The sequence below is a fragment of the Zonotrichia leucophrys genome, chromosome 7 (genome assembly GCF_028769735.1).
Source record: "Zonotrichia leucophrys gambelii isolate GWCS_2022_RI chromosome 7, RI_Zleu_2.0, whole genome shotgun sequence".
Classification (NCBI taxonomy): Eukaryota; Metazoa; Chordata; class Aves; order Passeriformes; family Passerellidae; genus Zonotrichia; species Zonotrichia leucophrys.
Window position 1 is genome coordinate 34,844,986 of NC_088177.1, and position 12,310 is coordinate 34,857,295.

General features: G+C 43.3%; 1 protein-coding gene across 1 annotated transcript in view; it reads left to right on the forward strand.

Annotated features, from left to right (window-relative positions):
* Window positions 1-12,310, forward strand: part of PDIA5 (protein disulfide isomerase family A member 5) — a 99,665-nt gene that overhangs the window by 30,892 nt on the left and 56,463 nt on the right. The window contains exons 6-8 of the mRNA XM_064718819.1: window positions 5,156-5,248; window positions 6,524-6,584; window positions 10,157-10,224. Coding sequence (XP_064574889.1) covers window positions 5,156-5,248; window positions 6,524-6,584; window positions 10,157-10,224 — 222 coding nt within the window. The remainder of the gene's footprint in view (window positions 1-5,155; window positions 5,249-6,523; window positions 6,585-10,156; window positions 10,225-12,310) is intronic.

Sequence of the window (12,310 nt, forward strand, 5' to 3'; positions counted from 1 at the left end):
GCCTTATCTTTTATCAGATTATAGAACCACAGTTCTATGAAAGTGCTTTGAGTGCATCAGGTATAAAATGACCTTTCTTCTTTTCTGGCAAATCTTGACGTAAAGCAATGGAAAGCAACATTCTCTGGACAAGGGAAGATGGAAGGCATGAGGCATGATACGAGTTTGTAGATGCAGATGATTTTGGGAAGGGTGGACTGAAAGTGTGCAGCTTTCCTTTGCAAAGCCTTGCTGAAGCCCTGGGAGTATCCTGACATGAGGAGCCTGGCAATGACTTGTCTTCCAGCAATCACTTCTGTCCAGCTCTGATGCCCAGTTCCTGTTTCTCTTCCTCCTCCAGCAAACCTGGGCTCTGCACAGTCTCTCCCCAGGTTGATATAATTCCACGTGCTTCCCCTTCCTGGCTTGTTCAGGGCATTGCCCTGGGATGGAGGAAAGCCTGTGTGAGATGCTCTGTGAGCCTGAGTCCGCCAGAGAGGCTGTTCCCAAGTGCACTTGCTCTGGACCTTGCTTTTACAGCCAGAGCTGGAGAGTATCTGATGGGGGACTGTCTTGGAAGTGTGCCCTGACTTGAACTAATTCAGTCTTCACTTGAGGCTGTGACGCAGGATTTGTCTGGGATGGGAAGGGTAGGGCCGTGTATCTTCCCATCTCCTGCAGCAGAAATCTTGCCTGGCATTAGGAAGGGCAATGGTAAATACCCAGCCCAGTCAGCAGCTGCCTAAACCAGCTTCTGTGCTTAGTGAGGAATTGCAGCTGGTGATTGTTTTTTTCCTTCGTGATGGGTTAAGGGAGTCTTGCTAGTTGCCTAAATTTGGGTGATTTGAGCAATAGATGATGGGTCTCTCCTGCCCTCCATACAGTGCTGCAACCAGGAATTAGTGCTGTGACTCTTCCTTACAGATCAGAGGAAGTGGAAAGCACCTGCAGTGCTCCAGGGAGCACTGGGCTGAGAGGCAATCACAGCACAACAGGAACCAGATCGTTTATTCCTTCAGCTGTTTTGTGATGAGCATTTCACCCTTCCCTGTTGCCCTGCCTGCTGGGAAGAAGAAAGCAGCTTCCCATGGACAGGGGTGTGGGATTCCATTGGAAGTGGAAGAGGGATTTTGAAGCTCCCTCACTCCAGGGTCTGGAATCTTTCTCAATTAAACTGCCCCTGTGAAACCAGCCACTAATTATTTACAGGTTGGGCAGTGGATCAGATCTGGGCAGTGATCAAATAATTCAGTTGTTTGCTTGTTCTGCTGCTCACAGCTGCCTGGATATTTTCTGTATTTCTCCCTCTGTTCCACTTCTCCCTGGTTTCTTCTGTTGGGCCAGTTGACCTTTGTTTCTCCCTCTCAGCTGTGTTTGTCAGGAGTCTCCCAGTACATTCAAACAGAGAGCAGCAGAGCAACACAATTACACAGGGTATCACACTCATTTTATGGACAGGTGGACACACCGAAGAACAGGGAGATTAAAGGATTTGTTTCACATCATTCAGCAAACTTGTGGCAATAAAACTTGGATCTTCTTTCCAGACATCCAGTAGACATATTAATATATGTATGACATTTTGGAGAATGATGGACACAGCTCTGAAGAACTGCAAAAGGATTTTCTGGAGTGATCAGCAATTTCATAGTTGTGGCTGATCCAGCTGATAGTGTACTCAGGTTTTTAGAAAAGCTTTTCATTTCTCAAAGTAACTAAATCTTTATGTAATTATCAGAGATGCCCTTGTGGTTTCACTGTTAGAAAAATGAGGAGTAAAGGATAGGTCAGTGTTCACAGCAGGGGGAAGTTACTTGTCAGTGAGAACCTGCTGCTGAGACCTGTGTTAACAGCTGAGCAGTTCAGGGTATCTAGGAAAGGGAGATGGAAGGCAAGAGAATAACATTCAGTGATGCAAAATTATTAGGAATAGTTTAAAAATGTGTTTCCATTTCTTTGCAGAAGGTCTTAGGTTCTCACAATACTAAAAAGGACAACTGGAGGAAATTCCAATAGAATTTGATATTTCTGTAATTGTGAGTAGCTTTAAAAAGAGAGCAATTACTTCTTTTTTCTCCAAATTTGAGGGCAAACAGTGGCATTTTGGCATGGTTGATTTGAAACAAATAACTGCAATGTTAAAAAAAATTGGAACTTGTAGCTACACATTGTGAAAGCCAAGAACTTAGGACTCTGAAAAACAGTTTCAGATGTCAAAACAGATAGGTTCATTGGAAGTTAGAAAGCACAGAGGTCCATATACAACAGCTGGTGCAGAGCACATAAACTTATTTTCTTTTTGCCAGAAATGGAGAGCATGTGCCAGTGTAAGCTATATAAGAACCATTAGTATTAATCTATCTTGTCCTCAAGTAGTGTAGTCATCTGCTGTTGGAGACCTAAGCTTAGGTCAGTCTTTGATCTTACCTGGAATGTCTGTTCACATGTTGCTTTACCCACATGATGTCTAATTCTCAAGAGAGCCACAATGCCAGTATCCAGGCTGTGTTTACTACATGATGAGTCCTTTTCTGGAGTATAAAGTACAAGCAGAATTTTACCCTTCTTCTAAAACCGAGAGAACTCACTGAAGTACAGATCTGCTTAGTACTAGCAAGGGGAATAGACTGACTCAATAAATTGGTCCTGCTCTAAACCCTGAATCCTTTTCAAGTTGGCTGTTGCAAGCAGTATGTGTGAAATTGAGGCAGGTCTAGTTATTAGCATCCTTACTGCATGATACTTCAAAGGAGTGAAAAGCACAAGGATGTGTTTGTGTATATTTTCTTTCAGGTTAAAACCTAGGTCCATGTATATGATTAGAGATCAGCTTTCCTGTTAAAACTTGCTTGTTTTTAGCAGCCTGTGGTGGATGAAGCACAGCCTGTACTCTGCTGAATGGAGGTGTGAGGTTCAAAGCTGGCACAGCTGGTTGCAGCCCGTGGTGCTTCTGTCCATGCCATGGGGTCAAAGCAGGTCCTGACCGTGGCAGGGCAGGACTGGAGAGGAGCTGGTTCTGCAGCACCAGGGGGGCTGAGCCCTGGACCTGCTGTGGCCTCTGACACAGCAGCCTGGGGACCACTGCTTTCTGTGATTAGAGAATGCTGTGGGTTGTTTGGGTGTTGTTCTTCCCTGTTTGAAGCAAGAGAGGAAGTTCTCTTCACTGCATGAAGAATTGACAGCAAGGCAATGTACTGCCTGCTCCTGCCAGAAGACATTACACATCTAATTTTTTTCTGTCTTGGCTGAGAGGGAGAGGCTGGATGAATTAAATCTCTTTAATCCCCCATCCTCTAACCACATCTGTTTCTACATGACTGAATTTGGCATGCAGGAATTCTTGAAACTAGCAGAGTCAATTATACTCATTAGCTGTTCAAAATGTTCACCCCTCTCTCCTCCTCTCCAGTGTATAGTTGAGGTCTGTCCGTGCTGAGGGTGAGCAGAACTTGATGCAGCTGTCCTGAAGGTAGAACATCTCTGCTGTTTTGTCCTCATCTTTCCTTTCCCCATGTATTACTAGTCTTAGGATGTCATTTGGGATGTTAATGCCTCTAAATCTACAGCTTTTTACATTGCAACTCCATTGTAAATTACTTGGTTTTATATATTTTTTTTTTCCTTACTAGCTCCTTTCCCTGATAATGCCACTGTAAAACAAATTTCTTCTGGAGCTGTTTGTCATCCTCAGCCATTAGATCCTTTTTACTCTGTACATTAAGTGTTTTGGTTGCTGTCTGGTGACTGATACATGCTGTCTCTTGTGATAAGACAAATCTTTTCAATATTAGCTGTGCAAGCAGACAGAAACATAAATGCAATAAATGGATCCTGCTGTAAGCTCTGAATCCTCCCAAGCCTTACAGTACCAACCGAGAGGCAGGAAAATGAGCCGAACTCTCCTCTCTGTTGATAAGTTGTTGGGATGTTGTAGCACAGCAGCCTAACCAAAGGCAGACAGGCAACAAAAATGTCTCTGAGACCGTTCCAGTGATGGGATGTGTCACCAGCTGTGCTGCCAGCCTGCTCCTGAGAAAGGCTCTTAGATAAGAACCTTGGTGTGTGTTAGCATAGCTCAGTGCTGTGGCTGCTTCATCCACTCACACTGAAGGAAGCTCCTCGGGGACCTCACTGTGTTACTGGTGGGGCAGAGATCCTGTATGGGAATGGGCACAAACCTACAAGCAAAGCCATAGAGAAAGCAGTGGGGCATTCTGAGTGGTGAATGAGCATGGAACACCAGGTATTATGTTTCCTAGAGCACAGACATCTGAGGATAAAAGTGATCAAGGTTGTGTTTGCATATACTGCTGGAAACAGGGAATAGTGTGACTGCCAGAATCCATGCAGAGTATCTCATTGATTTAGGAGGGCTGGAGTTTCCTTCAGGCTGGGATTGAAGTCAGAGCTATCAGGGTATATTTCCTTTTGGTAAAGACAGTATATTGGCGGTCTGCTGAAAGGGATTTTTGGTTGCATGTCAGTCAGGTAAAGAAAGCAGTTACAAAGTGTGTGTGCAGGTGTACTCAGTTTGTTGAATGTGGGAGCTGCAGAATCCTAGGATTTTGTATTCCCCACTTCTCCTGTCACATTTGTTTCTTATTCCCATATTTGAAATTGCATTCAATGGATTTTTTAGTTAGGTGGGTCACACAGGGAGCTGTTGGTGGATTATTCTTCCTTTGACCAAATGAGCGGTTTGATCTGTGTGTTCATTTGCTATTGCTCACAGCAAGTATCAGTGTGCCCTCCAGCTAGCCTGTTACTCAGATGCTGTGAAGGGCATGGGAGCCTGACCTCTGCATAAAGAGAAGTCTCTCCTGCTAACCCACAGACTCTCTGTGGAAGGTCTAGTACCATTGAAAGAGCTCTCTGAAGGATCCTTGAAGCTAATCTCTGTGTGCTGCTCCATTCCACTGTGTTTTCCCCAGTTTTATAGTGGGAGTGGGAACTGCTAAATTGGAATACCAGTTACGATGAAGGTACACACCCACGGATCACTTGGTTCTGCAACAGGAGATTTGTGCTAATCTGCATTAGAGCAGATGAATATATGAGCAGAAAAGCAAAGGCATTAATTGGCTGGGGTTTACATCGCAGCATGGATTTGAGATTGGATGTCTCATGATTTCCATCTGTGTTTCTCTAAAAGATTTTTCCCCCCTGTTTATTGCAGTCTATGGTGGCCTTTCTCAAGGATCCAGAAGGTGCTCCGCTGTGGGAGGAAGATCCTGAAGCCAAAGATATTGTGCATGTTGACAGTGAAAAGGTACATTGGCTGGATAGATGTTCTGTTGTTTTATAAATGTGTGGGGTTGAATCTGTATGTTTGTATTAACTCTCAGTAAAACACCATTATTTTGTTTCTTTGGGAGGGAAATTTAAAGTACCCAGTCTGTTTGAGGTGATCTGACAAATTTTGTGGGTTGTGATGGCTGTAAAGTCCTGTGCTTCCTGTGCTCCTGTGCCCTGCATGTGGTCATGACCTCAGTCTGCCAGCTACACAGCAAGTGTCAGAGCTTGGGGATGGTGTGGGGGCACAGCCCTCTCTGTCCCAGGGAACTGGAGCAGCTTGCAGGGTGCAGTCACTGCAGAGTGCAAGTAGGAGGTAAAATGCTGCTCTTCAAACTGCAGGTTGGCATTAAACCTGGGGTTTCCTCATGTGCCTGAGGTTAGGGAGTGTGAAGCAGGAGGAAAGGGATCCAGATCCTGAGGGATTTAACTTGGTACAGGAACTGTCCTCTCAGTGGTAAGAGGGAAAGCAGTGAATGTGATGAAACTTCCTTAAAAAGCCAGTGCCACCACAGTTACTCATTATGTTTTTTCTAATATAATCAGTTTGGTCTTTTATATTAGTTTTCTAGTCTATAGATTTTTTAAGCTTTAATTGATTGGACTCTGGCTGGTATTTTATAAAGGGCTTTTTCAATTTTCTGGCTTTCATTTTTAATATTAGAAATGGTTATTCTGACATTCAGTTTTTGTAGGAAGATTAATTTTTAATGTTCACCCTCTGTACTCTATTACAAGGCTTCCAGGGGTTGCATTCAATTTGAAAACTTCATCTAGTTTTTCTATCATGCTGGTACTGAAAAATCCTTTTTGCATGGCATCTCATAGGTTTGGCAAGGTTTCATAGTGTGAAAAGTGAACTTGTTTTGTTATTATTGAGTCTGACTTTTTGAATTGCAATATGGATTTTGGATGTGTCAGCGAAGAAAGAGTTTCCAGGTAGAGATTCTGCAGTGAGAGTGAACTAAACCATGGAACTTCCACATGTTAACAGTGGAGATACTGGTCTAGGATATTCAGCAGATAGCTGAATGTATAATAAATTTTGTGATTTTCTTTCAGGTTAAAATTGAGCAAGGAAAAGAAAAAAATGGGTCCTGTCTGTTAGGGAAGATGAGCCCTTTTCCCTCAGATAAATGTTCTGTGAATGTTCTGTGTTCTATGAATACATATATTAGTTTTTTAAAGTTGTAGTACGGTGTCATATAAGTGTGTATAAGTGTGGGGGTTTTTTTCTTGGTTCATTCACTAGGAATTGAGAAGGCTTCTGAAGAAGGAAGACAAGCCTCTACTGATGATGTTCTATGCCCCGTGTAAGTAGCCCAGCATGTCCTGTCACCTCTTTCCCCCTTCTCCACTGAGAGATGTCCACGTCTGACTAGAAGCTTTGCCTGTGCTTCACTAATAATACCATCTTGTGCCACCTTTTCCTTCAGCTCCTTGTGTTGTTCTGCCTGTCCTCAGTTTTTTCCCTGGTTGTCCATCACCTGTATCCTGGTATTGTCTCTTTCTCTTGTGATGATGGTTCTTGCTCAATGTTCTTTTAAGCAGCTGCTTTCTATAATTTTGTTACCTGTTGTCCTTTCTAGATTTGTGCTGCACAGAACAGAAGCTCTGTGTGCTGCAGGCAGAGGGAACAGTGCAGTCGTCAGGAGCAGGACTGTTGTTCCTGCTCCATCCCAGAGGCACCCTGAATGTTCCTGCCTACATGGGCAGGGGTAACTCAGTGAGGTTTCAGGAGGAGGACAGCACATTGGAGTCTCTCAGTTTCTTTTGGTGACCTTGACCTTGTATTGATGCTACCTTGTCATTGCATTGGCTACTTGTTCCTTAGTGTTGCAGACTCACAGCTGCCTTTTTGTGTTTCCTGGTGGCTGCTGTGTGAGAGGCTTTCCAGCTCTTCTGAGCAGGACTGTGTTGCACTTGAGCTGTTGCTCAGTTCAGGAAGCAAGGAAGCCATGAGAAGATAATAAATGTGTGACCCAAACTAGGAAAGCCTCCCAGCAGTGCCCTGATAGGGAAGTTGATGCTGGGTACCACCAGCAGTTGGCTCTCTGATTCTCTTTAAAACTTGTGTCCCATAGCAGCATTATCTGGTGTTTCTCAGTGTATCTTCTCTTGTACTTCCTGCCTGAAACACCAGTCTACCTTTTTATTCTCATCTGAGCGCTACCAAGATGGCCAAAATTGCCCAAGACTTGGTTTGATTTTTCTTTAAATGAAATCAAATCCCTTGTGGCTCTGTGCCTTTGGACTCTGCAGTGGTGCTGTGTGGCCTGGTGTGGTGTGTTGCTGTTCCCAGCAGCTGCAGCCCTGGATCAGTGGGAGATGCTACGGCTGCTCTGCTGGAAATCATCCCTTCAGGGAGAGCTGGGCTGCACAGTGCTTTCACAGTTTACCTCTATCAGGAGTAATTGTTTTCCACAGCCCAGCCTCTTTGTGAAATGTGCCTTATCTAACCCTTCGTTCTCTTTGAACTGTTCCCCCAGAAACCCTCCTCCTTCCAGTTTCTCTTCTTTGAAGTGGCAAAACACCTGCTAGTTTTCAGTGCTGTAATACTTGTGCTGCTTTCCAAACTGCTGTGAAGGAAGTCTACTTGTGAAGTTTTTTTTCCTCTGATTTATCAGTTTGTAACTCCCTCATCTTTTATTTAACACACAAGACTTTCTGAATTGGTTGTTGTCCAAATTTTCTTTTCTTGCTCCTTTTACCGGAGATAGAATACATCCAGCAGTTGCAATAAAATATGGCCTTTGAGCAGCTGAAATTATTGGTTACATACAGGTGTTACCTTTCATAACTGGGAGCAGCACATCAAGACTGGTCACTAAAAGAAATTCAACTTTTTGTTACTTGTAAGGGATGTCTTTGGCACGAGAGGACATCATAGGCTTTGTCTGGGAGGCTGTAGGGAAGACAGCTGCCTTATTTCTCTGCTTTGTTGGAAGCAGGAGCTTTAGATTAATTGTGGCAGATTGATAGGAAATGGGCACTTTCATTAGGTACTGGTGCAGAGGGAGATGAATGCAACTACAGACTTACATGTAGTTACTTTAATATTTCAGGAATGGTTGGTCTGGGTAAAACAACTCAAAACCAAGGCTTGCTTTCCTCAGAAGATATTGCCTGCCATTTGCAGACCTTTCACTGTACTTTTGGGCCTATATTAGAAAGTCAGACAGCACTAAAGATGAAATATTAGGTGTACTTGAAGGCATTCAGATTTATTTGTAGTTAACTCTGTCAAAGAAGACTCCTTCAGGAGACTGTCTGGATTTGGCAATAAAGAAGGAGCTGTTTATAAACATGATTGAAAACAAGGCTTTAAAAATGTAGGTGTTAACTAGTGGAAAGACTAATCTGTGTTTAATTAAGCTTCCCTTTTGGGAAAAAGTACAGGAAGAAAGAACAGAAGAAAATGAGTTTTTTGAGATTCCCCTTTTATGCCTGTAGAGGGGTATATGTGGCTTGGCAGCATCCTGAAAAATATAACCCAGAAGTATGAGGACAGGAGAGGGTGTACTGAAATGGGTTTGGGAGCAGCAAGTTTGAGGCAGCAGCAGAGCTGGGAAGGGGAGGATGATGAGGGTGATGGCTGGGTAGAGGAGGCTGGTGTGGGCCAGTGCCCTAGGAGGGACTCCAGGGAGCAGTAAGAGAGTGAAGAGGGGAAAATAGAGAAATTGCTGCAGGACTCAAAGGCCTGAGGCTCCTGAGGAGACAAAAAATAGAGGATTCAGAAGATGATGTCTGCCAACTCACATCTTTTGATGTCTGTCCAGTGGTTTGGATGAAGCTGCGAGACCTCAGTGGGCCTTAAATGTGCAGTCTGTGCCCACCAAGAAATTGTCATTTTGACCAGCACTAATTTAACAGCCTCCTTGTCATTTTGAGTGGAGAGATCAAAGATGGAAAGACCACAGAAACAAGAGCTCTCCTTCGTCAGATTAAAGGATGCTCTTTTCCAGGCTTGCTGATGTGATCCCAAAGTTGTGGCTGCAAAATCTGTTCCTCCTTTCTGGAAGATACTTTCAAAGCTCTGTCTGTTAACCAAAATAGAAGTGTTGACTACTGTCCCGTGGTGGACTGAGAGTTTCCACAATAAGTGTCTGGAGTGCTTGGCTCCAGCTACCTTTCTTCCATGCTGTCTGCGCTCCTGCCCCTTCCCATCTGCATGCACAGATTTTACTTGGCAGGGGTGAAAACTGCTGCTTACAAGGTGATTTACTGCTAATCTGCTTAGCACTGCCGAGCATCATCAAGCAGCTCTCACTCAGCACACTCCAACTACACACTGGTGGTCTTCCTCACTCACCCTTTGTCTTTTCCACAGCGCATTATTGTATCTTACAAGGGCTGTTGCTTCTGAGCTATGTCTGCTCAATTAACAGAGCACCGTTTAACACTTGATGTCTGTGTAATGTGTTTAGGAAATGCATCTCAAATTAATTTCAAAGCCTTGTTAAGCTGGGATGAATCTGAAGTACCTCCCCCTGTCCCTTCAAAGACCAGAAGTGCACAAAGCTTTTTGTTCTGAGTTCACAATTATGACATCTTCTGTTGACTTTTGATATGTGTGTTTCAACTTGTATTCTCCTCTGGGCTCAGCTCAGAACCTGAGGAATATAAGATGGTTTTACTCTCTCCATACAAGGATGAAAAATGAATATGAAAATGAAGAGCATGAAAAATGTGCAAAAAGAGAGGCTTGTAACAAGTAACATACTTAGAAAATAATAATCTAATAATGATTTAGTAAAGCAGATAAAGAATTTTGGTTTAATTTTTTAATATAAAATATTACTGCATATGCTTTGGAACATGGATACTGTTCAAGAGGTTGAATGGAGTTGTTGGCATATTACTTACACAATTTATTTTTTATCAGGGTGTGGTGTTTGTAAGAGAATGATGCCATCTTATCAGCAGGCAGCCACAGAACTCAAGGGTAAATATGTAAGTGAGACAATGAGATTTATATGACATTTCAAAAATTATTTTAACACTTTTTTTAAAAGTATATAAATCGACAAATATTTAGCAAAATCAAAATTATCCATTTTTAAGCCATCTGAAAAAAGAAATAATCTACTCGGTTCCAGATATCTTCAGCATTTTCTCTTGGTTTTTATTCTTCTAAAACTTTAGAGAATGAGATGCGAACTCCCTTGCCCTTTAGATCCACTGCAGTTTTTTCCATGGAAATACAGGCTCTGACACTATGTAGATTTGTTTTGCCTCTAATTTATAAATTTTTAGGCCTTTTGAGCTAATTTTGGTAAAGAAAGAAATGTTTGCCTTAATGGGTTTGATCAGCTTTTAGGCCTGATGTTTCATAGCAAGGTCAGGGATGGATGCCTCATTGCAGTTATTAATGCACTTTTTTGGTGGAGAATCACAGTGTTATGGGAGAGAAATCCCCCTCCCATAAGCTACTGGTCACCCTCCAGCCACTCAGCATTAGTAGAATCTTACAGTTTAACTGTATTTCTGTCAAAGCTGATGTCACATTGATATAAAAGTAAGTTTTGACTCTAATAAAGTACAGAATTCACAGTAATTTAGTTACCCCTTTGTAGTTACGAGGTGTATTGATCTCTGCAAGCAAGTCAAAGGCACCTGTCTAGTTGAGGTTTTGTAATGTGCTTAACGCATGATTTATATGGTGCCAGTAGTACGTAAAGGATGAAGAAATAGGATTGTTGTTTCATGGCTGTAGCAGGATTTGGTCTGATCCTACCTGTTGGATCATTCACTGCTGTGTTTACAGGTTTCCTTGTGAGGGAAAGATGAAGCAGTGCAGTTCATTGCTGGGGCAGCTCTGGCCATTTGTTCTTGTGACCACCTAGTGCTGTCAGACTGCCCAACATTCTCCAAACCAGTTGTTTTCAGAAGTGCTTTCTTTAAATCCTTGTTTTGCTTAGGGCTGGAATGAGTGGGAGTTAGTCAGATTTATTTAGGGCACGGCACAAGCCTTGGAAGATGTTTCCAGGAGTGTTTTTGTCGGGCCAGGCAGCATTCTAAGGCCATCTCCCCTCAGAGGAGCGTGTGCTGCAGCCTTGGGAAGGCACTCCCACCCTGCGTGGCAGTGCCCTCTGGGGTGAGAGGGATTAGGAGTGTGAGCATCACCTACAGAGACAGTGCCAGAGAGGAGGCATGCTGCACAGCACTCTGTCCTCCTGCAGTTCTCCCTTCCTTCTTCGTGTGCAGCTCATTTATTAAATTCAGATAATTTAGATCTATTCTGGTTTGAGTATTTCCTTCCTCACTTGGAAATGGTTTCTGCAGATCCGGGCTGATCCTGCACAGCTGAGTGACAGGGCTGGGACACAGTTCTTTGCAGTGGAGGCTTGTGGTGCAGGATCAGTTCAGAGCAAAGTCCAGTTATGCCACTGCCACCCATGTTTTTCACAAAAATTGGTCTGTTTGTCAAAATATGACCCAATTAGCTTCCTGAGTGGGATGTGTACACAGCTTGCCATTTCTAAAGTTAACTGTGCTGTACCCATCATAAATTATTCATGGAGTGCCTTAGAGTGATGTTGACCTCCAGATCAGACTTGGCTGCAAAGTTTATGAGTGGTTTGGATGAGCTGAAGGTTTGGCCTTTTAATCTGACCTGTCATTAACTGTCAGGATGTGCCAGGCTCAAAAGTGATTATTGCTGTTATATAGCAGGAAAATTAAGTGCAGTATTGCCTATTGAAGAGGTCATAAAAGTGAAGGGGGGAACTGTGCCTCTCTCTGGCCTCTGTGTTCCCTTGGGACTGGTTCTTTCCTGTCCCAGTGCTGTTACTGAGAGGAAGGCAGGGTGGCATACATAGTTTATATTATGGTTATAGCTTATAATTATGTTGCACCCAGTGCAGAAGGAAAAAGTGCTCCAAATCAGAAATGGACTTATTTTATCCTTGGCAGGAAAGATTCTTGTGGTTAGAGGGTTGGCTGGGCTCTGATCAGTGAGCAGGGGAGAACTGGATATTAGCAAACCATTCACCATCTCCCTAATGGCCATGAACTTTGTGAGTGTGCCAGAATGCTC